Raw genomic sequence first — 24,704 nt, 5'->3', positions numbered from 1 at the left:
ACCTTTACAAGAACAGTGTAATGATTTTTATTTGTTCATGAGATCACAGAGCCTGCCCTCTCATCTTACACACGTCGATAAATCCTCCCAGAGATGTCATGACGCCTCCTTTACAGACCAAGGCCCACAGAGGTTACGGGCCCGACCCAAGGTCACCCAGTGAGGCTGTGGCAGAGCCTAGCTCCTCTGGCTTCAAATCCAGGAGTGTTTCACCACTCCACACTGCTTTCACTTGGTGTCCAATCAGAGGTAAAAATCATCGACAACAGCAGTTAGGGGAAAAAATGGTTGGCCTGTGTCCAGACATCCCCCTGCAGAGCCAGGACACACACCCAGGTTTTCTTCTATTACCTCTCTTGTAACGAGCTGTTTAGAGGATCCATTTCCAAATGACCCAGCCTGGCCAGTCCTACAGGATGGCTCGTGTGTGGGGGCCTTGCCCTTCTGGACATGGCCTTCCTTTAAAACATCAAACCAATACATTTGCAGAGCACATGCTGGCTTCAGAATCATTCATTATATCTTTTGTGATTTCAGGCACAGGTCCCACCTGGCCAGATGCATCTTCCTCTTCAGTGCAGCTGTGGCCAGAAGCACCCAACACAAAGACAAAGGCAGGGCCTGGAGGGCAGCCAGCCTTCTGGGGATGAACCACCTCCTGGAGCTCCATGAGGGTTGGTGCTCCCACCAGGGCCGGGCTGAGAAGGCTCCTGTGGGTGCCACTGGAGTGCAGACCCCAAGTCAATCAGCACCACGCAATGGGCTGCTGACTAAAGCTCCACATATTGGCATAATCACTTAGGAACAAACATTTCCCTGAAAGTAAAGGGAATGTGATATTTTAATGACCACTACCCCAAAATAGTAACTTAAAAAACCCCAAAACAAGACTTTCTTTAAAAATAAACCAGTCCATTTCAGTTAAAGTATGAATTTAAAAGAATATGAATTTATAAAATACTTGAATTTATCCAAAATTACATGCATAGGCATTTAATTTCTAATAATCAGGGAATAGCAGCAGAAACTTAAATATGGTAAAAGACTTTATCAACAATAAATACAAAGGATATTTTTAGTGCAAAGAGTGCAGAAAGATTTCTCAAACATAGATAATAAAAGGCATCCTAATTTGTAGAAAATCAGGCCCAGCTCTACGCAATGGATACAGTTAATCTCTACTACACAATACAACCATTAGGATGAAACGCCTTTTGCAAATCACATCTATTTAAAGTGTGCTTAATTGGGACTGTTCATTCTTCTCTTGGCAGTTCATGTTTCAGGAAAATCTGCAAAGAAAAAAACCCTCAAATTTACTCGAAAGGACACTTCAGACAACGAGACAGATGCATGGCACCTGGCTCGCACCCTTACTGATTGCCCCTCAGCAACATCCTCGGCCCAAGCCCAGACAGTGAATAATAAACATCTGCCCACAGGGAGCCTAAGTCCAGTCGGAGGGGGCAAAGCCCTGCCAGCTTCAGAAAGGGGAAACGAAAGAAGCAACTCAGGACAGGGACAGGGGCGGGGCTGGGGTGCATAGGTATGTGAGTCAAGATGGATCAGATCTCATCAGAAGCAGAACCGCTAAAGTGCCGGAGCCTGGCCAGGGACCTTCATCCAAGTATGAGGAGAAGGAGGGGGCACCTCACAGCAAGAACTAAGCAAAGGAAAAGAGCCCCCAAGGCCAGCTGGGAGGTCGGCCCAAGAGGAAACGCTTACCTAGAGGGGAGCATGGAACTGGGTGTGGGTGGCTATCGCCTGCTGAAGCTTCTCCTCTTTGGCTCTGCGACAATGGCAAATCTAGAGGGGAACAGAGAGAAAGCGGCCATCATCCCCACCATGCCCAAGTCATGATGGCTCAAAGCCCCCTGAGGACACTGGAGAAGCCCTGCCTCCAAGCCCTTTGCCTTCAACTTCCAGAAGAGACAACCCTCCCCGCTCCAAATCTTGTCTGTCTGGTCACAATAACACACAAAACAAACCCTTTGCAGCCAGGAAGGTTAAGGAAAACTCTTATTTTCCTCTGCAGGGTCAATCAAGTGGACAAGTGGAGGGTGGGGGTGCCACATGCACTCAGGAGCATCCTCGAGGACACCCCCAGCCGTCAGGAGGGCCGGTGAGGGTGGATGTGGATGGATGCCACCCACCCCAGCCTCTGCTGACTGGAGACACGCAAGGCAGGGCTCTCCCGAAGAGAGCTCAGAGGCTGCCAGGCTTGCCGAGCACATGCACGTCCTCTAGGTGGCCAGCCAAGTATCTGCCCAGTGACCAGGCTGGGGTGGCACACTAGTACATACGGTTCTCTTTTCCATGAAGCTGCTGAGAAAATCATCTATTTCCATCTTCCCCTCGAGGAAGTCCTCCGCAAGTGTGTCTGACTCCTCCTCGGCCTCGTGGGCTGCCACCTTCAGCCTCGCCTGGAGGGCGCTGGCGCTGCAGCTCTGAAAGAAAGGATGGAATAGGGTCTCAGGCCCACACGGGGACTGCCGAGTAGAAGAGGAGCCCTCTCCCAGCCTCGGCCCGGCTCCCTCTCCAGATTCCCCGTGCAGACGAAAGCTGAGCCCTGGCAGATGGACAACGCATCCAGGGTACCCTTGGAGGCCATGCTGGGGACCCTCCAGACCCCAACCTCCTTTTCTCCTTTCAGGGCTTTCTAAAAGGCAACAGGATGAAAACCACACATCCCACTCTGCACGGTCTGGGTCACTGGGAAGTCTCAAATAACTGGACTGTGGTGGCCGCTACGAGCCCTTCCTTATCCAACAGCCTAGAGGGGCTTGTGCGCTTCCATGTCAGACAGCGGGCCCTCCGGGGAAGCAGCATAGCCTGTCGAGAATGAGTTCCCACAAAGGAAGACAGAAACAGAATCGACTCACTTTGTGGATGCCAAGGATTCAAATAAATAGAAAAAAACCTTAAAAACAGAAAACACCTCCCAAAGTGAGTTGTGTGCACCAAGAAATCCATCCTGGATTTGCCAGCCGCAAAAAGGTCCTGGGATGGTGCTGGCCCTCTCCGCCTAATGGCGTGCTGGGTGCAGCAAGGTGACTCCCCCTTCCCCCCCTTTCTCCACTCCCTTCCCCCCCGCCCCTCTCCACAACAAGCTTTGCCCTTCTTTGTCCGGCCCAATGGCTACGGGTCTCACTCGCTTGGAATGACAGTCATGGTTTCCCAGGTGGGTCCCCTGACTTGGGGGCGTTTTCTTGCTCTCACCCTGCTCACTACCAGAGTAACATCTTCCTAATGGTCTCTGATCAGGTCACTCTTCCCATCCCAGGCCCCCCCAGATTTCTTCCCCTCCACCCCTGCTGCCCCAGCTCCATTCCCAGCAGACCAGACTATGGGGACTCCCCTCCTGCCTCCACGCCTTTGCTGCACTCAGTCTCCCCTCTCTGCTCTGCCTGCCAGATTCCCACCAAGGTTCCTGCCCCAGCTCCCTCATGGTTACTAAGCACTTACTATGCCAGGGTAGTACAATAAGGAGGGCTGGGGAGCGTTCACAGTCAGGACATTAAAAGGACCAAGGAGAAGATGAACAACCCTCTAAACCTGCTCCCACACCTTGGTGCTGTGACCTGGGGTCTGAGGGAAGCCGGGCAGGACCTTGACCCAGGAGCACTGACAACTCGCTCAGACCAGCCATGGCCAGGAGGTGGACAACTGTGAGGCACTGCCCTGCACACTGCCGAGCCCTGGTTTGGGCCCACCACCCAGACAGATGGGAGCAGAGCCTGGCACCTCAGAGGGTGAGACACAAGGCTGATGCCCCTCACCCCAGACACAGCACTGCCACACAAGCCCATCAGCAGCCCTTTGGTTAGGTGGCCACCCCGACAACACGGCTCTGTCTTCTCCTGTGTGGCCGTGAGTCGTTTGTCATGCAGTCTCCTCAACTCTGAGCATCAAAGAGCAATCATAGAGCCCCTGAGGGCTCACCTCTGGACCCAGGCTTATCCTCACTCCCTCCAACATCAGTGGGAACAAAGGACAGCCTGCTGAGGCTGCGAGATCTCGCTGAGCTTTCTGACAGCTGGGGGTATCCAGAAGGGCTTCATGGAGGAGGCAGCCCCTGAGATGGGCTCTGAAGATGGCAGGGAGGATGCAGTCGAGATTTCAGATATGGGTGAGCAAAGGCCCAGAGGCCAGAGATGGCAGGGCCATAGAGGCAAACAGAAAGGAGGCCAGTGAGGATGCGGGAGATGACATGCAGCCAGAGACGTGCTGGGTTGAGCTCAGGCAGACCGGGGGTACACCTGAAAGGGCCAAGTCTGCGGGGAGATGGGATGAGGACTGCCCTGGGCACCTACAGATATCCGGTGGGGGCTATGACCAGAATGTGCACGTGTGCGCTCAGACAGGACACACGTCACAGTGTGCGCACTGTCCTTGGCAGCCCCAGGGGCACCCATCACACCATCAAGGAAGGCAGACGCCAACGCCCAGGACGCAACCTTGGGGGATGCTCCCACGGAGAGGCAGGCCCTGGACAGTGGCTAAGAAGGTGCCACGAGGCAGGCAGGAGGAGAACGAAGAAAGGACAGTGCCCCCAAATCCAAGGAGGGAAAGTGTCCAAGGAGGCTGTCAGTCAGTCAGTAAGGGTCCGACAGGACAGAAAACGCACACGTGTACAGCCAAATCCAAATACCCAATGTGGGCACCAGCTAATGCGGGGGAAAGGCACCAAAGGCTGTGGCTGGGAGATGTGGAACAGGTCGAGGGATCCCTGAGGCCGGTTGGGATGGAACCCCCCGGAGACTAGAACGTGGCTTTATTCACAAGAAGCAGGACGCCTTGGATCTCTCACGTACCTCCTCAATCTAAACCCCACGACCCCAAGGTGGCCTTCTGCCTCCATCCTTCAGGGCCCCCCACTCCAGAGTCTCAATCAGGCATCAGGCCATCCCCCAGCAAGGAGCCTCCTGAGACACAGGGTGGAGCTCTCGTGATGGGAAGGAAGGTGGGAGCCGGACCAGAGGGCCCGAAGCCAGAGAGCAGACGGTCCTACCTCACTGAGCTCGTGCTGCCTCTGCATCTTCTTCTCAAAGCCCGACTTCATCTGGGTGAGCAGCTCGTACTAAGGAAGAGCAGAAAGAGTGTGTTGGCTTTTTCCCGTTCCTGTCCTCCTTTCCTCCTCCATGAGAATCAGCGCACTGACCTTGTCAAGGACCGTCTGCCTTTTGGCTTCCAGGCTGGGCTCTAGAAGGAGGTTCTTCCCTGCAAGAGGAAGGCCACGGTGAAGGCACTAACAGAGGCGCTTCTCAGAAGGCAGGCACAGGAAGGGGTGAGACTTACGGGCAAGCTCCTCGATGCTCTTCACCAGGCCATCCTTGTCTGTGATGACCTGCTGCAGCTGGGGCAGACTTGAGAACTGCTCCAGGAGCGCGTCTTCTTGCTCATTCATCTCTGTTAGCTGCGACAGGCTGGGAGCACACAGGGAAAATGACAGTGGGTGAGCGCCTTGCCCGCCCCAGGCTCCCCACCCCCTCCTCTCTCTGAGGTCCCCCCTCCCCCTGGGCTGTCTCAGGCCCTCTTCTCTCTCTCATGCTCTTTCCTTAGTCCTCCTCTGCCCTGGGTGCCATGGATTCCACCAAGATCTCTGTGGCCCCACATCACCAAATGCCTATTGGAGTCCTACAGCCACCTCAGACTCAACACGCCCCAAACAGACCCCATCGTCCTGTTCTTAGCAGTAACGAGGAGCCCCTGTGACCAACTGTCCCACATCTACTGAGAGCATGGCCTTCCTTCTAGCCAGGCAGGGTCGGGACCTTTGAGTGATTCTTGCCCAGCCTGTAGAACAGCCTTCTGATTGGGCCCCCTTCCTCAAAATTCTCCCCTACGAAGTCATCTTCCTGAAGAACAGGTCTGATGAAGGCATCTCACAGCTCAACAAACCTGTGTGGCTTTCTGTCATGTGGAGGATCATACATAAACCCATTCATTTGGTATTTCAAGCACTTCTCAACCCAGCTTCTCCCCTACATCTCCAGATTTCTTTTTAGACTGTATTCTCCTCCAGGCACCCTTAAGATCTGGTCAAACCGGCCTTCTTGTCCTTCCTAACACTGGCTCTTGGGCTGGTACAGTAGAAGGGTTCGGGAATCAAAGGATTCACCTTCCAAACCTCCCTCTGATGGCCACGGCCGTGTCACCCCCATGTCACCCCAGGAGGACCAGCAGAAGCAGCCCCATCCAGCCCAGCCCTCTACGGAGAAAGACCAAGGGATGAGAGAATCCAAAAAGAAACAAGAATGAGTCATCTTTCTAGCCCGGGTCAGCAGGGGGAAGCAGTCAGGAGGAAATGCCACCATTGGAGTTCAAGAGAAACATGAAAAGGTATTCATTTGAGTACTTGGAAGGGACATCCCTAAGGATTGTGGAAAAAGACCTCTAAGACAGAGGGGCTGGGAGTGGTCTGGTTACATTCTGATGAGCTTAAGAGAAAGAAGGAGGAAAAAACTGACCACCTCATTGTGAAAATGACTGACCCCAAAGCCCTCTCATTCTGCTATGGACAGAAGACAGAGCAAGGTGTGGAAATCCATTCAGCTCAAAATGGAAACATGAAGGAGTGGGGGAGGTGGAGGGATGAGGCCTCAGTCAACCTTGGGCTAGGCCCAGGCGACTGAAGTCTGGACAAGGGGGACAGAGGAGGCCGGAGGAACAGATGCCCACGCCCCAGCCTCTTCTTTTTTAAAAAGGGTGGGAAGTGGAGGGGAAGCCAGGGTAAGAGCACTATGAATGTGGGTGGGACAAAACAAAGAAGCAGGAACAAGCAAGGAAAGGCAAGACTAAAAACAAGCAACCAATCAATGTGCATTAAGCACCTATGCATGCCAGAACTGTGCTGAGCACTAGAGACAGAGAAAGAGGCAAAGGACAGGCCCTGCTTGCAAGGAGCTTACAGGAGGAGACAACATAAAAAACAAGCCCAGACAGGAGAGATGGGAAATACAACTAAGAGGGGTTGGGGAAGGCTTCCTGTAGGAGGGGATTTGGACGAAACTTCCAGAAAACCAGGGAGGTCGGCAGTCAGATCGAAGGAGGGAGAGTGGCCCGGGCTCGGGGACGCCTGGAGCCAGGAGGTGGAGGGTCTGGTGGGAGGCCGGGCACTGGACAGAAGAGGACGTGTTGGGGAGGGGCGAGGTTAGGAAGGGTTTACATGTCAAACAGAGCATTTCGTATTTGTTCCAGGAGTCAATAGGGAGCCACTGGAATTTACTGAGTGGGGGGGGGGGGGTGACATTAGGTCACTTTAGTGGTCGAATGGAGGACGGACTGGGATGGGGAGAAACTCTGCGCTAAGGGCTTCCCATCCTGTAAGACAGGACTGAGGGAAGAGATGGAGACATGAGGCACTTGAGTGATACCAGAGGAGGAAAGGTTCTCAGCTGGGAGGGCAGCCTGGGAGATCTGAGGAGGGGTGCTGCTGTTGTTCACTTGCGTCTGACTCTTCATGACCCCGTCTGGGGCTTTCTTGGTAAAAACACTGGAGGGGTTTGCCATTGCCTTCTCTAGCTCATGTTACAAATGAGGAAACTGAGGCAAACAGGGTCACACAGTTAGTGAGCCTCTGTGGCTGAATCTGAACTCATGAGGAGGCATCTTCCGGATGCCAGGCCCAGCAGTCTATCCACTGTACCACCTTTTCAGACCTGCGGTCTGAAAGAACCAGGATGGAGTGTGAAACAGTGAGTGAGCTGAAAAGGGAGGTGCGCTAAGATTGCTTGGCAGCAGTGAAGGCAGGCGAGGTTGTGTAACATAAATCTCTAGCGGCCCCAATCAGAACAGCCGCATGATTTTCTCCACCTTCATTCAGCTAACACGTGCGTACCACTGAAGGTGTCCAGTGGTAGCAGCGTCTAGCAGCTGAAATTTGGCTGGCTAATAAAGGAGCTGAGGATTCAAGAGAAGACCACTGTGGAGCTGAACTGGTTCATCCCCCTGGTTACCTGCAGGTTCTCCCTCTACCTCCATCACTCAGTAGCCTCTCCTCTTGGAGGCTTACACTGTACATCTCTGTCATGCTATCAATATCGAGGAGTCAATATCAGGAAAAGATGACAAAGATGGCCAGGGTCAAGGGACTGGAAGTCATGTTGTGGATGAAGAGTATGGAGAGGCAGAGGCAAAAAGCCAAGAGTTTATGGTCACACGAGGGGGTTTCAGAATCTTTGAACGTGGATGCGGTGCATTGGTGGGCGACAGCCAGATCAAGAGGATGGCCATCTTTGTGTGCAGCGGATGGAGGTGAGAAGGCCGGAGAGCTCAGTGATCAGGAGGGTCACCACATATGCCAAAGTCCTTCAGGAAGAGGGCCGGAGCTAGGGAGGAGATGAAGACTGTGAGCCACGTACCCGACTCACTGAGGAAGGAAGGGGCTCCTAGGACATCGATAGCATGACAGAGATGTACAGCACAAGCCTCCAAGAGGAGAGGCTCCCGAGTGATGGAGGTAGAGGGAGAACCTGCAGGTAACCAGGGGGAGCAAGGAGCACTTCAGCCCCCACCTCCCCCAATGAGCAGAAGAGAGGGAGTGAAGGTGCGGCCAGTCCTGGGGAGGAGGGGGAAGGGGGGAACGAGCCAGCTTTCAGCAACAGCTGGCAGATGGAAGGAAGGGTAGAGGAAGGTTGAGGTTAAAGGTAAGGTTGTTGCCTACGGAACAAGAACTCCAAAGCGCACAGTAGAAGGGCTAGGCCTTGTCTGGTTGGAACACTGACTGAGGTGGGAGGTTTGAGAGGCATGGGAATAAGGAATCAGGCGGCGGGAGGTGGGCAATGGATGCTGATCTACAGGGGTTCAGAATCACTGGGTAAGACTGGATACGAGAGTATTTATCACTGAGTGGAAGGCACCATACGGATCACAGATCAATATCGATACACGTACTAAATTCATTCAGTGATTAAGGCTTAATGTGAAATGAGTCAGAGAATGGCCTCTTTACCTGATCCGGGAGGGGAAGACCCTCAGGGTTTCTGGCCAAAACAGAAACATTTATTCTGAGCCATTCAGGGCTCAGCAATGACCAAGCAGGGTTTGGCCTGAGACCTGCAGGTTGGAATCATGGGATAGCCAGAATGATTTGGGATTAAAAAAAAGTTTCAGAGATTAAAGGGCGGGGGGGCGGGGGGAGTTTGGGCAGACAATAAGAACAGAAAAGCTACTTATTTCTCACCTGTGCACAGCCCTTTTACAAAAACAGGTCATTTCTTAGGGTATAAGAACCAGAACAGAAAAGCAAAATTAAATGCAGCCTTTACTGACCACAATGCAAGAAAGTGGTTAAAGAAAGAAAAAACAGCCAGAAAACCAAAATAGAAATTCTGAAAATCAAAGACTAGATTAACAAAACTGGACGCTTAAAAAATAGAGGGATAAGCCTGGAAGATTTCTTTGAGGAAAAAAAACAGACAAAAGAAAAACCACTTTCATCAGGAAAACTAAAGCATCAGTATCAAAAGAAGAAATACGCCAAACCACAAGCGAAGAAATGAAAGGAATTATAAACCTGTACGTTTGCTGAATTACACGCATGCCAATAAAACTGGTACCACATTTATACTGTTTACCAAGATCAAAATAGATACATGCCCTAGATATCTTAAGAAAACTGAAAGAACTTGAACACCTTACATATGGATGTCAAATGGATAATTCTGATTGCATTAAATTTAAAATCAATGTAGCCAGGTTCAGAAGGAAAGCAGAAAATTGGGGGAAAAAATTTAGAGACAGTTTCTCAGATAAAGTTCTCATATCTCAAATACATAGAGAACTTTGTCAGATTTGTAAGAATACAGTCATTCCTCAATTGATAAATGGCCAAAGGACATGAACAGGTAGTTTTTCAGCGAAGAAATAAAAAAAAAACATAGATGAAAACATGGTCTAAATCATTATTGATTAGAGAAATGCAAATTAAAACAACTTTGAGATATTTTCACACCTATTAGGTTGGCTAAAATAATAGAGGGGGAAAATGATAAATGTTAGAAGGGATGTCGAAAGATTGGGACATTGGCGGAACTGTGAACTAATCCAACCATTTTGGAGAGCCATCTGGAATTATGCCCAAAGAGTCCTTGCTGTGTTTGTCCTTCATTCTCAAAGAGGACGGTGACATCAGGGAGATGATGGTGTGACTTGCAGTTGACTTTGATTTGAGTGATGGAAGGCTGTGCAAGGTCACCAGCCTCATTTTCTCCATCAGAATGACTAGAGATGGCCCAGGATGCAATGGGAGACCCTGGCCCTTTCAGGCTAAGGCTTGCTCAGGTTCTCACTTTGAACGTACACCCTTTGGCCCAGCAACACCACTATCAGGTCTGCTTCCCAAGGTGATCAGGGAAAAAGACTCACATGTAAAAAAGATTTAATAGCAGCTCCCTTTGTGGTGGCAAAAAACTGGAAAAGGAGGGGGCGCCCATCGATGGCTGAGCAAGCTGCGGTCTACGATCATGACAGGAGACCACTGAGCTGTAAGAAATGACGAACTGGCTGCTTTTAGAAAAACATGGAAAGACTCGCATGACGTGAGGAAAAGTGAAGTGAGCAGAACCAAGGGGATGTCGTATACGGAGACAGCAATACTGCCTGAAGGATAACTGCGAATATCTAAGTTATGCTAAGGCAGGCTGGGTGCTCTAAGTACTCGAATCGACTCCAGAGGACCTGTACAGGAAGATGCCAACCTCCTCCAGAGAAAGAACTGATGAACGGAAGCATGTGTACTGTGGTTTTACATATACTTATAAATCTGCAGCAAATGGTGGCCTTCTCTAGTGTGGGGTGGGGAGGGAGGAAAGGACAGAGGGAAACAGCTCGGAATTTAAAATATAACAAAAAAAATCTGACTTAAAAAACAAAAACAAAATCCAATACCATAAATGAAAAGAATATTTACAAAAGTATAAAACGGCCAAATTAACAGAACAAAAAATAAAACAACATAACCCAATCAGAAGAAAAGAAATTCAAGAAGCCATAAAAGAAGTAGCGAAGAAAATCCCCAGGACCAGACGGGCTTACAGGCAAATTCTAACAAGTGAACAGAGACAAATAATTCTGCTATTACAGAAACTGTCTACAAAATTCAGAAAATAAAACTAATAAATTCCTTTTTGATAAAAAACACGGCCTTGCTTCCTAAATGAGAGAGACCAAAAAAAGAAACTGCCAGGATGGATTTGTACCAGGAATGTGGGGTTGGCTCAATATTAGGAAAATTATAAACAACCAAAAATTTATCAAGATACAGAAAAGTCTTCTGATGAAAGGCCCACCTACTTCTGTAAACACAGACACCCCACTCCCCAACAACAACGTTAAAAGGAGAGCATGAAAGTGACTTCCTTAATATGGTAAACAGTATCTAGCTTTCCAGGAGGATCAGTGACAAAGGAGAAAGCCAGGCTAGAAAGCCCCAAGTTCCAGTCTGGCCTCAGACAACGACTAGCTGTGTGGCCCTGGACTAGTCACACAAGCACCATGTAAAACAAGGATTTACTATACAAGTCCCCTTGTAGGTACTCGTGAGACAAGGGAGACAATCACTGTAAAGTGCTTCCTTTGCTCAGTGCCTGGCACACCGGAAGTGCCACATACATGTTAACTACACAATCATTACTAAGAAAGCCGCACAGAAAAGGAGAACAGTGCTTAGTTTTTTGTTGCAGAACAACTTCTGCAAAGTTGAAGTATATAAAATAAATAAGTTATCACCTTTTTGCACATCACCAACAAAACTAAGCAAAAACAGAAAAGATGTTCTAACAACACGAGACACAAAAGGTGGGAATCTGCCAACACGACAGGAATCCATACAGAAGTACGAGACGGACTTTATGGCAATAAAGACAAATGTAAACAACAAAACGTAAACTGGCCTGACAATGCCAATGCCACATTAACTCCCTGACTCAGCGCCAAGCCGATCAAACTACCAAACGAGTAACTTAAAGAGGAGGGATGACAGTAACAAAATTCAGCTGAAGGAGCCATCAGGGATCTAGAGGTAAATCAGACAAGTGGGAAGGAAGGGGGTAGCAGGGCTCACTCTCAAACCACAGTACGAAGGTGCCAGTCACATCCAGGTCACTCTGTAGAACAGATCAGGTAGAGACCCAGCAGCAAACAAAGGAATGGCACAGTGTTTGAGAAACACCAGGGCAAAACCAGAAAGGCGTGTGCCATGCTTGCTCAGCCCTGGAGGCCATCGGCTTGGCTTCCCTGGCTCAGAATTCACCCCGCTCCAGATGCTGCTTTCCAGCTGCCACGTATCACCCCCGGGAAAAACTCCAGCCACTCTGGTTACCTCTAGGGCCCCTGTTTGGCTTTGAAAGCCCTGCCTTCCCGATTTTCAGCAATCTCCACTAGGACCTGGTGACAATGGATGTGCAGCTCCTCACACGAGAGGATCCATCCCCTGGCTTGGACGGCCCCTCTCCACAAGCCTCATCAGCTTATGCAAGCGCCCTTCTGGGCCCCTTAATGCCAGAGGGCCTTCCCTCCTGGCTAATACCCAGCTTATCTGGCAGAGATCTTCCCCAACACATCAGGAGCTCCTAAAGACAGGGATGAATTCTGCCCTTCTCTGGACCCAGCACAGCAGACTGTTCAGTATGAGCCGGCAGAAATCAGGGACAGACATGCTGTCTTACACCACAGACCATATAAAAGGTCACATCTTAAACAAGTTAGAGGTGCAAGGAGACAAATCCCTTAACCTTCCTGGCCTCAGTTTCTTCATCTGTAGTGTGGGGCTTTTGACTAGATGGCCTCTGAGGTCCCCATCTGCTGCCTCTGAACAGGCTATGTCCCAGGCCAGAATGCCCCCCACCTCTTAGACCTGATCTTCACACCTGACCCACACATCTCCCCCAAATTAAAAGTGACTGTGTGTTCATTTTGTATGTGGTGTCCATGTGGCACCCCCTCCGAGAACAGAGGCCTCTCCTTCCCACACTCTATGGTCCAGCCACACTGGGGGTCTTGCTCTTATCACCCACACAGGCCATGCCACGGCTCATTTCTGTCTTTTGTCCTCCCTGCTCTTTGAAGGCTTTACTTCCTTAGCCATCCCCCACCTGATGTTTCATCAGTTGTTACAGAGTGTGCCTGGCTACTCCCAGATCACCAGCCCCAAATGCTGTCCCAGGTGGGCTCTGGTTCTGCCTGGGCCGCGCCTCACACGGTAAACCTCTCATTCCTATAAAGTCCCCACTCAGCATCCCTCACCACGACACTCTGGGGCAATCACTCCTGTTTCTGTTGACTTCTCCATCAGGACATAAACCGCCCAAGGGCAGGGACTGTTGGGCCTTAACCCCTGCCCCTGGCACCGTGTCTGTCCAACAGCAAGAACTGAATCTGCTCATCATAAACACACCAAAGTTATCACCCGTGACGTGTTTCTTCCAAAGCCAGGTCCTACAGGACACCTTCCTGATTTCCCCAGCAGCTAGAGACCCCCTCTGAACAGCCTATTCTTATTCGGCATAGACTTTGCAGGCAGGGATCTCCCATACCCTAGGTGCTTAACAACTGCACGTTGTAAAGCTGTATACAGAGCAGGCCACAGTCTGCAAGGTACAGTAGTAATGCTGCAGAAAGAATCCCTAGCCGACTCAAGAGAAACACGGATTTTGTGGAAGGACCATCACGTGGGGCTGAGGCTTCTGTCAGATTCAGCTTCAGCAGGAGGCCTCCCATTTCCTGTCTAATCCTGCGTGTACGAGGCTGTTGGCACATCCTCCCTGGCGACCTTGGAACTCCAGGAGAGCAGGTGTCGAAGTTGCTTTTCTCCATAGGCCCAGCCTGGCCCCCAGCAAGCCCTAACAAACACTGCTGACTCCCTGGTTCTCTCAGGGGAGCCACAAGCTAGGCTGAGGACCATTTCCCCTGCCTCACCCAGGACAGACACACACTACAACGACCGACCGAAGAAAGGTCCAGGGCTTACCTGAGCTCTGAGAGTTCTGGAAACGCATCAGGGATATCAGGCATCTTGTAACCACACCCATTTTGGCCTGTCTAAAGAAGGTTATGATGTGGTTAGAAAGGTTGAAGCTCTGTGAATCCTCTCTACCCGCCTGCCATGCGCCCACAGATGGAACACTGCAGGGCCCGTGAGTTCCAAGTCCAGCTGCCAAAGGGCCCGAGCACTCTCCCACACAGGTTTTTGGTGGGCTAGGCGGGCCCTCACCCAGACTCTGAAGCAGCAGAACCCAGAATGTGGCAGCCTCACTCAAAGACAGAGCGCCAGGGCCTAGCATGCAAACCCAACCCTCCTCCTGATGCACTGGGCATGCTGGGAGTGGCTTTTAGTTCCTGTTTTTCTTCAGCCCTATTCTTGGCATTCTGAGTATCCCCAGTGGACAAGTCGGCCCAAGCCACCTACCAGCATCGGAGCATCCGTGGTGGGAACGGGCAAAGGCAGGCTGGAGAGGAAGCCACAGGAGGGAGCAGCAGGTTTGGGTGTGGAGTAACTGGATGCTGGAGACACGGTATCTGCCACGGGGACAGAAGCCATGGGTCTGTTTGCTTCTTGAGGAGGATACGAGGGGAGAAATGGAAAACCCTGAGCAGCATAAGGAGGCATCCCTGCCGGGCCACCGTACAGGCTGAAGGGAAAGCAGGACACAAGAAGATCAGAACCTGGGAGGAAAGCAGCCACATCTCATCGGACAATGCTTTGTTCTGGACTCCTGCAAGACAGAACCAAAGAGCAGGGCAGGTCCTTGCGAGACCTTCTAGGGAAAGTCAACAAAGCGTGTGAGCAGGTGCCTGGAGACTGCAACACACAGCTTTTGTGACAGAAACATGGAAGAGCCAGATCTCCAGACAGCACGATGGCCTGAACACAGCACACTACAAAGTGCTCCTCACACCGTCACCAGAGCCGGGAGCCGCCTCTCACGTTCTGCCTTATTCAGAATAGGATTTACAAATCAGATGACAAGCCCCAGACACATGGACCACCTCCTCCTCATTTTACTCAAAAGTGCCAGAGAAACCTTGGAGAACAAGGAAGCCTGAGAACCAGAGAAGAGTGGAATGAGGCTGAGGATCCTGGTCTTCCATCACTGACATGCAGAAGCTGGCCAGGCGATCCAGTGGCTACAACTGCTGGGCTTGGAGGCAGGGAGACCCGAAAAAAAATGAGTCTCCACCTGTTGTGTAAAGGGTGAGGCTTCCCTAACAGAAGAGAGTTTTTCCCCTCAAATACTTGAGACTTTTAAATTCCCGTACAATAGCTTGCACTTGTAAAGCAATCAAGAACCAATCAAACGCTTTCTTATAACAACCTAGTGCAGGATGAAGCTGGAAAGACAAGCCTGCTGCCTGAGAAAACAGCCTTCTCATGAAACTCAGACGGAAGGTCTCAAGGGAGGACCAAGAAAACCCTGCACCCACCGGCAGCCGGCTTCAGGAGAGATCCGCTTTACTGGACAGACTGGTTAAGGGAGAGCCAAGCTTCTCCTTTCGCAGGAGACTCAGGTCCCAGGAGACTCAGGTCCCAGGAAAATGATCTGGGAGCTGATGAGCCATTAAGATAAGCTGGGATACAGAGGCAAGTCTACCAAACCCCCCAACTTGTGAGAGAGAATAGGCTCTACATATCTATTAAGTTTATATTAAGTACCACCTATACTTACTATGGAAAGGTTGAGCTGGGAGCCAAAACTGGAGGATTCTTCCAAAACTCATCCAGAAGACTTTGAATAATTTTTCCAAGGTCTGAGTGCATGGTAAACTGAAAAATGAATGGAACAGTATTTTAGGATATTTAAGAGATCTCTTGGAAAGACCCTGCAGGGCTGACCGGAGTTCAGCCCTCAGTTAAAAGAGCTCTTGCAGAATCCCTACTTCCTTAGGGTGGGGGCTTCTCCCACAACAAAGGACAAAGTAGCTTCCCAGACTGCACTGGCCCCCGCCCCCACCCCCACCATGCTGCCTACAGTGCCAGCCTTGCCAGGCAGATCCCTGCATGACAGACGTCTACAGCCAGCGTGCTTTCAGGCTGGTAGGCCCTGCTCACTCTTATTCTCTCATGGCCTGGCCTTCAAGAACCCATGGTCACCTCCATGGCCCAATAAGGAACCAACAGGCACACTCCCATTTGTAGTTTGGCCTATGTGGCCAGGCATACAAGATGCAGGGTCCAAAGTGGCCAGTGCTGCTGACCAAGGGCAGGCAGACCACTATTCACAGATTACGTTTTAAAGTGGGTTTCTCAGCCAATTGCTTGGGATTCAGTCATGTTGCCTCAGTAACTGAGTAAGCTGAGTGGGTCCAAGACCATCCCTTAAAAATGAATCACAGAGCTCCAAGAGAACCAGGCAACTCTTTTCAGAGACTCCAGGATTCAGGGGTTAACTTTAAAGGTCAGTGCCCCCAAGGCACAGTTCCTTAGGTTAGCCATGCAGCAAGGGACACTCAAAATTACAATAGGGGACCACCTGATTCCAATCCTTCCAAGAAGCAAAAACCAGGGTCTCTCAGACCTAGAGCTGCAGAGGGGAGAATCACCTGCCACCATGGTACTGGTGAAAGCAAGTGCCTGCAAAGGAAGCCTACATGAACATGTGGCATCGACAGCACGGAGCCTTCCAAAGCCCCAATGTCACAAATGCAGCGTTATTCAGGTCAGTTACTACTGAATGGGGCTTCCCTCTTTACTTGGATCAACCAATACTGTATACCTACATTGTTTACTAATGGACAGGTAACGTACACTCCATGTTTGTCCATTAAATGATGCCGTACTGGAGGGTAAACACTGATCACTGGTTTTTCCTGAGGAAACTGAGGAGGAAGGAAGCTAGGGGGGTGAACAGAAGAAAAAGACACGGTAAGTCCTACATTCAACACACACAGTCCTCCTAGAGCTAGGCAGTGGAAATTCAGAGTCCAGCCTGCCATATGGGGCACCCGAGGGGCCACTTAATGGGGAAACTGAGGCTCCCACAAAGCCAGCGGTTGTGCTGGCTACCACGGAATTTCAGCCAACCTGACCCTGGGGTCAAACCTACTGACTTGGCCTGTGGAAATGAAGGGAAGGGAAAGCCGGACATGGAGGAGAGGGCGGGACATATCTGAGGTCCTTCCCATGGCCGGTTCACTTTTCCCTCGTGAAAAGGCCATGGGTTTGGAATAAGATTCTGCTCCTTGTTTTGTACATCTGTTTATTCGATGGCTATTAAACCTATCACTAAATCACTGAAGTACGTGGTTTTACTGTCTTCCAAGATGTGCCTGACAGTCAACCCCATCTGACTTAGCAGCCAATGTGGACCTGGTCCATCATAGGACAAAGAGCTGGGGGAGGGCCAGAGTCCGGGATTTTTTTTTCCTTTTAATTTTGATATGTGCATTTCCACTTAATTGATGTTTTCTTGGAAATCCTCTGAGTTTCTTGTATGCATTTAGGACCATGATTCTGAGAGGGGGTCCCTGATCTTCCTTGCCAGGCAAAGGCTAAGGGCCCTTGCTTTGAGCTGCCTTCTTCGTGGTCAGCTAGGGCTCGCCTCTTGGGCACACAGAAAATATTGGCGAGGTACAGGCCCAGCCACCTAATACGATCCAGAGGCCCAAATGTGACAGTTCCCAATGGTCTCGGAACTTGTCTGAAGGATTTCCTCCGTCCCACGTGTGTCTCTTAAGAGGACTGGCTCTGAAGGGTACTTGACCCCCACCACCATTCCCACACACCACGGAGTAACTCATCTAATAAATTCCTCCCTTTAGAGGCGAGGGCACAAAAATCAGACAGCTGTGCCAGCTGCTGAATGAGAGGCCGGATCAGCGACCTGTGGCTTTCCCAAGACACACATCCAGACACCCGAGAGATGAGAATCCCACTGACTATGGCCCTCATTTCTACCACACTCCCTGACAAAGCCCAGCCTTTGAACACAACCAGCAGCCAGGATTCCAGAAGTCTGTCTCAGGACAAAAAAGGACGCCCACCTCCTGATGGAGACAGGTCGAGACACATCTTATCTTTGAACATGACCAATGAGGACACCTGTCACATATGTCTGTAACAGCAGTTTTGCTTTTCTTGCTTTCTTGATGTGGGGGTAGGAGGCAAAAAAATTAGATTTTTGTTACTGCAAAAAAAAAAAATTGTTTTTAAAAAAGAAAAAGGCCATCTGCAAGGACTGTCGGCTGCATCTTCTGTCCTTATAGGATCAGATGGACCATTTTACTCATTGGCCATCAGGCCTTTCTCAGGCTACCTTTGGTCAAAAAGTAATTTCAAGGAACTAAAACTGCTGGGTTCCATCCATTGGAGGCCATTGATTCTGGCCATCTATGACAGGCCCAAAACACAGACAGGAAGAGCTGAGCCCCAGGCCTCTCCCTTCCAGTACCTCCAGGTTGTATGGTTAGTGGTCACCGTTCCTGCCTCCTTGTCCCTGCCCCAATTTTGAAGCCGACTACATTCCTGGCTACTCCCCCCCACCCGGCTATTCTCAGGTGCTGCCCCTCTGAGAGGGGCACCTGTCCCTTAACTTCATGACAAGGCCTTCTCATCCCTCTCACCCTGGACCATGCCCTCGCCAGTGTCAAGTTCCCTCCATCCCTTCCCAGCTGGGTTTTGGCCTCTCAGGCCTTTGTACCCATGCACCCCGGCCCCCCATTCAGCTGCCTTGGCAGCATGGCCTTCCCTTATTAGACCATAAGCTCTTTGAGGGCAGGGATTGTCTTTCATTTTCCCCCATGTGCATTTCTAGGCTTAGGGCAGCGCCTGGCACATGAGCACTTAAATGATTGCTGCCTGCTCCTTTTGGCTATCTTGTTTCTCCTTGGCCCTCCTCAGTAAAGCATGGGATTATCCCCCAAGGCTCAGGCCTCTTCTCTCGACTTTGTGACCAACAGTCAACTCCAGTCCTGTGGCCATCCGGAGCCTTTCTGACAGCCATTCCTATCTGGATAACTCAAACTCAGCACATTCAAACCTGACCTTTCCCTCTTCTCCCCCACTAGCCCTACTAATGACATGACCATCCTTACGGTTACTGCGTCTCCACGCTACTCCACCTGACACTGCTGACACACTCTCCTCCAGCCAGATGGCTCCTTCTCAGTCTCTCCCACCGGCTCATCTTCCACATCTACCTTCTCACTGGGGGTTTTCCCTAAGGCTCTATCCAGGCCCTCATCATCAACATGGCTCTAACCATCCCTTCTGCAGACACCTCCCAGATCTACACTCCCACCTGGGCCTCAGTCCGGCATCCCCAACTACTCACTGGACACTCCTTCCCCAACTGCCTCCTCCCCCTTGTCGTTTCTGCTGAGGATACCACCATTCTTCCCATCTCCTAAGTTTCTAACCTTGGCATCATGCTGGACTTCTCCCCATGTTTAATCAGCTATGTCTTGCTGACTCCACCTTTTCAACAGCTCCTACACCTGCCCCTTCTCCCCCCCCCCCCCCACATGCTCGCACCACTGTAGTCGAAGCCCTCAGCAGTTCTTGCCTGAATGGTGGTGACAGCCTCCTCCTTGGCCTCCCTGCCCTCTTCTGTCTTCCATCATGCTTTCCTGAATCCCAGGTCTGACCAGGCAACTCCTCTGTACAACCAAGCTCCTGCTTGGTGTGTTCCCACAACCCACATTGGCTTTCAAAGACCTTGCTACCTTGGCTCCAGCCTGCTGGGCCCTGTACCCTTCTCTTTGTCCCTCACACACAAGGCCCCAGGTCCTGCCTCTGTACCGGCTCTCCCCCATGACTGGAAGGCCTTCCCTTCCGATCTGTCTCTTCCTAAGAGTGCAGCTCAAGGACCAGCTCTGACACAAGGCCCTCCCTCCCATACAACCTTGTGTTTAAACCACAGTGTACATCCTCAGAGGTGCTCCGTTTCCATCTCCCCCATGAGACTCTAACCCTTCTGGCTTAGTTGTTGGGTCAGCTCCAGGCCCTCCAGGTCAGTTCATCCCAGCCTGTCTGCTCACAAGGCTACCACCTGCTTGCCTCCCATCTCTTCCTTTTCCAATCCATCCAAGCCATCTTCCAGACACGCACCTCCGATCACAATCTTACCCCGGCTCTAAGAGCTTCAGTGGCTCCCCGACCTCCTCCGGGATAAAAAACCAAACTCTCAAAGGACGTACGTCCGAGCTCAGTCAGTTCTTTCCTGCACCCACGGATTACACGCTGACTCTGAGGTCACTTATTGGTGGATGTCCGAGTTCTCTACAAAATGCCCCGGTTCTTGAGGACCAGGTGGGCTTGGGGACAGCTTCCAGAGGGAGGCAGGATTTTAGCAGGGGCTCAGGAAGCCAGGGAGGTTGCAGTCAGAGTAGAGGAGGAAAAGCATTGCAGCTAGCAGGGAACAGCCAGAGAGAAGGCCCAGGGCTGAGAGATGAAGGGGCTTGTGGGCACCGGGGGTGGGGGGGGATGACAGCCAAGACCCCGGGGCACTGGAAGAGGACATGGTGGGGAGGGGAAGGAGACTGGAAAGGGAAGAGAGGACCATGTGCAGAAGGTATCTGAACACCAGACAGGGCACTTCCTGTTTGATCCCGGTGGGGGGGGGGCGTGGATAGGGAGCCACTGGAGTTTACTGGGTGAGGGGCTGACATGGTCGGACCTGGGCTTTAGGAAAGTCATTTTGGGGGCTGATAGAGGATGGACTGGAGTGGGGAGAGACCGGAGGCAGACAGCCCCCTAGCAGCCATTGTAACTGTCCAGGTGTGAGATGGGGTCAGGACCAGAGGAGAGATATGCTGCCAAGGGGAACTCATGGGCCTCGTTAACAGACTGGGTCTGGGAGGGTGGAAGAAGTGAGGAAGCAGGATGCCTGCCGGGTTGAGAGGCCAAGGGACCGGGAAGATGAAGCTCCTTGAGCAATAACTGGAAAGGTAAGAGGGAGGGTTTGGGGGAAAGATGACAAGTTCAGTTCTGAATGCTGGATTCCAGATGTCTGCTGAGGTCTGAAAGGCAGCAGGAGATGCTAAGATTAGTCAGCTGAGAGGTTGGGACAGGATGGGCAGAACTGGCAGGGAGCACAGAAACAGGCATTAAATCCAAGGGAGATGAGGGCCCTGGATAGAAACCTGGGGTTGCCTGGGTAGCAGGCATGTCCTGCATGAACGTCAAGCCACAGAGGAGGAGCAGTAGGCCAGGCAGGAGAAGCCAGGGGGCATCCTGAAAACCCAGAGGACAGCCTCCAGGAGGAGCGCCCCAGCGTCCGAGGGTGCAGAAGGCAAGGAAGAGGAGGACTGAGAAAAGAGCACTGCACGTGGCCGCTGAGACATCATGGTTGCTTTAGACAGATCATCAGTGACTGAGAAGAGAGAACAAGGGGCTCCTAGTGTAGACAGTCTCCTCAACCAGCTAAGACCCCACTTACCAGCTATGTGGCCACGGAACGGGAACAATCTCCAGAGCCTGTGTTCCCTCATCTGTATGATGGGGATAACAGCCGCAGCACCTACCTCACAAGGCTGTTCTTTTCAAATAAGCTCAGAGCGTACGAAACTGCTTTGTGACCTATAAATGCCAGCAAAACTCCCACAAAACATTGAATATTGGCAGAAATCATCAGAGGAGGAGAAAACTGCACTGCAAGCAAAAAGAAATAGAAAATATAACAGGCTACTTACATATTAATGTTAATTGTAAGGTTGTTTACTGTGAATGGTAATCTGTACTCCACATCTTTCTGTATTTCAGCTAAGCTGTTAAAGAAAATAAAAAGTTAGAAAAACATCATTAGTGTTGGGAAGGAACAAAATTTCGAGGGCTTGGCCATCAACCAGTTCTGAAAGGGCCTAATTCTAGGATCACCCAGCTCGCCAGCAGAGTCACAAGCAAGGACGGGGAAGCCACATATGGCCCCAAGGTCGCAGGTTCCCCAACCCTGGTCACTGTCCAACACTTGGCTGATGTCTAGGAAAAAAACAGCGGAACCCTCTTCTTTAACCATCAGCAAAGGCAATCGAGGCCATGGGGCCGGCTCTCTGGGGTCACTTAGATGACCGGTTTCACTTTTAACATGCTCCAAATTTCCTCAGGAATTAAAATCCAGCTCGATGGCCGAGAGTTTGCAGACTCCATCCTCTCCCTCTTTTCTGAACACAGGACCTATGCACATCCTTCTCCAAGCAGGCAGGCCCACTCCCATTCCTGAGGTCTTTGAAAGGTGACCAAGAACGTGCAGCAGTCAGATCTGCCAGCACGAGCATGCCATTTTCCTAGGGGCCAAACGTGCCTGCCTTCTCTTCCCTCTCGTCAACTCGCATCTTCCCGTTCCTTTTGTCTCTCGTCGGCCTCTTCTGGGCATGTCCCCCCGTTCATTCGGTCGGTCTACAACACGCAGCTCTGCACGGACAGCACCATGCCACACATCTACTGCTGCCAGTTCGGGGCTCTACCTTCTTTCCGTCTCTTAAGGATCTCATCTGCTTGGAATGTCTGCTGGGTGTCTTCAGACCAAGTGTCCTCTTCCTTCTGCAGAGGAAGGCTTTCTCCTGGTCTTCAGTCTTGGCCACATCCCATCCCTCCAGGGCTGACTTCCCTTACAGCATTTTAGTTCAGGGAATAGTAACTGTTCTCCCTCTGAACACTTTCAGACCAGCTCTCCCAAGCCGTGGGTGGGCAAGGAGGAGACTGAAGATGAGAGAATGGGGCAGACAACTGTCTAGACAGCCAGCCAGGGAGGAGTGGAAAGGTGTGGCAGGAGAACTGGAAGGTGAGGCCAGAGATGGGCCTGCTCCGCTGCAGGGTGGACAGGCCAGGCGGAGGAACGTCCAGCCACATGCAGCGGACCCGGGGAGCTGGCACTGTCCGCTTACTTAGCTTCTGCTAAGTTTGGGTACAAGTCCTGCGGCAGGGCTCATGTTTTCTTGGATTTTGTAATTCCTAGACAACTGTTAACTCAGCCTCTAAAACTTCCTGGATTTCTTCCGGGACGTGATACAATATAGCACTTAAACCAACCACAAGAAAAGTTTCCCACAGGAGCCTGTCACCTACTGAAGCCCTGCCCATTCACCAAGGCCCTTTTCTCCCCTCCCACAGCTCGCTCCAAAGCCACCCCCAGACTCTCCGATGGCCCCTGGCCAGCCCCCTTCTGGACAGGGCAGGCACCCCAAAGTGCCTTATGCTCCCCTGCTTTGACCTCTCCATCCTGTCCAGGGCATGCTAGGAGTCCTGGGCATTCAGACTGGCAAGACTCTACCCCTGACTCGCCCACAGCCCAGATCTGCTGCCACATCCGGGGTCCACTTGGACACCATTCTCAGGAAAAGCCCCTTCTCCCCAAAGTTCAGTCACAACCCTAGTTCCACACGACTCCAAGGTCCCCTGGTTGTTTTCTTGGACCTGCACTCCTGGCACCTGGCACACAGTCAGCACTTAATTAATGCAGCTGCCCCCACCCCCCTCCACACCAATCTCTCAGCTGCCAAAATGACCTTTGTCAAAAACAGGGTGCCATCCCCTGGCCTGTAAGATGAAATACAGAGCTGGGGCGGGGGGAAGCCTCCAGTCTCCCCTCCTCCTCCCAGCCCAAGGTGTAGACGCGCCACGGTTCCGTCTCCCGGAGCTTCCTATGGCCCAACTGCGAAGGGAACCAGGGATTTCTCAACGTGGAGACAAGGAGAGGGGGCTTCGGCACAGGGCCCACCTAAGGCCGGACTGGAGACCGAGGTTAGAAGGTTCGGGGGAGGCCAGGCCCCGAGTAGCCGCGAGGAAGACCGGGCTTTCAGGGCAGGATGGACCGGGGGGGGGGGGGGGGGGGGGGGCCGCGAGACTTGAAGGAGAGGCCTGGGAACAGCCTGGAGTGCCTGCGGAGGGCCGGCGCTGGACGAGCCACAAGACCGAGGCGATCCACGGAGGTGATCGATGGAGGCGATCCACGGAGGTGATCGATGGAGGCGATCCACGGAGGTGATCGTGGGCTCCCAAGCGCTCCGGGAGGCCGGGCTGGGGGAGAGGGCGGCGAAGGCAAGGCCCCTCCAGAGCAGCGGCGGGCGGGGCCGGGTGTAGGCCCCCCCCCGGCTGCGGGGGCGATCCCCCTGTCCCTCACCTCTGTCTATCCATCCTGTCTGTGGCCCCCCCACCCCGTGGAGCCCCTAAGCCTGTTAGGGTGCTGTGGCCGGAATCCTCCGGGGAACCGCGGGGCTGACCCAAAACAAGCCGGGGGAAGCCCCAGCCTGTGCACCAGAATGAGCCGGTCCTCCACACCCACGGACACGTGGAACCCAAGCGGGGGCGGAGAGTCTCTCTCCCCCCCCCCACCTACTCTCCTCCCCGGCTCCGCCACCAACCTCCGCGCCTTTGCCCCCGCCGGGCCTCACCTGGCGTGCGCCGCGCGCAGGGACTCGATGAGCCGCTGTTTCTGCTGCTGAAGGCTGGTGAGCCCCCCCGGGCCGCCCCCGCCGCCCCCCGCGCCTCCGGCCGCGGGAGACGCGCCGCTCTTGCTCAGCGGGAAGAGCCAGCTCATGCCTGGGCCGAGGGCCCGCGAGCTCGGGCGGGCGGCTGCCGGGGCCGCCGGGGCATGTCAGGCCGCGGGACTCACTCTCTTGCTCGGGGAAGGGGTCGCCGCCGCTCCGCCGCCCGCTTCCGCGCCTGCGCCGACCGCCTCGGCCGAGGCTCCGCCTCCTGCGTCCGCGTCGGCCCCGTGCGTGCGGGAACGTCGAATTGCGCGGCGTACGTACACACGTTCGTGCTCAGCGCC

At 52.3% G+C, this 24,704-nt stretch overlaps 1 protein-coding gene across 1 annotated transcript; it reads right to left on the bottom strand.

Moving 5' to 3' along the window:
- Positions 1–24,603, bottom strand: VPS37A (VPS37A subunit of ESCRT-I). Its single transcript, XM_036764312.1, has 12 exons — positions 24,325–24,603; positions 21,628–21,702; positions 16,717–16,831; positions 15,666–15,763; positions 14,408–14,630; positions 13,970–14,040; positions 5,299–5,426; positions 5,162–5,220; positions 5,012–5,080; positions 2,304–2,447; positions 1,726–1,806; positions 1–1,292 (listed from the first exon to the last, which is right to left on the bottom strand). Exons 1-11 carry the CDS (start codon positions 24,468–24,470, stop codon positions 1,726–1,728), a joined length of 1,209 nt encoding a protein of 402 aa, XP_036620207.1. The 5' UTR covers positions 24,471–24,603; the 3' UTR covers positions 1–1,292.
- Between the last annotated feature and the right edge of the window lie 101 nt (positions 24,604–24,704).

Source organism: Trichosurus vulpecula, chromosome 6, assembly GCF_011100635.1.
Source record: "Trichosurus vulpecula isolate mTriVul1 chromosome 6, mTriVul1.pri, whole genome shotgun sequence".
Classification (NCBI taxonomy): domain Eukaryota; kingdom Metazoa; phylum Chordata; class Mammalia; order Diprotodontia; family Phalangeridae; genus Trichosurus; species Trichosurus vulpecula.
The sequence above is the reverse complement of the archived record's forward strand: the minus strand, read 5'-3'. Positions and strand labels throughout refer to the sequence as shown.

Coding starts and splice junctions, on each gene's coding strand:
- VPS37A (XM_036764312.1), bottom strand. CDS start 24,470: ATGAGCTGGCTCTTCCCGCTGAGCAAGAGCGGCGCGTCTCCCGCGGCC. Junction 21,703..24,324: donor CTGCGCGCGGCGCACGCCAG/GTGAGGCCCGGC, acceptor TTTCTTTAACAG/CTTAGCTGAAATACAGAAAG. Junction 15,764..16,716: donor CCTGTCCATTAGTAAACAAT/GTAGGTATACAG, acceptor TTCATTTTTCAG/TTTACCATGCACTCAGACCT.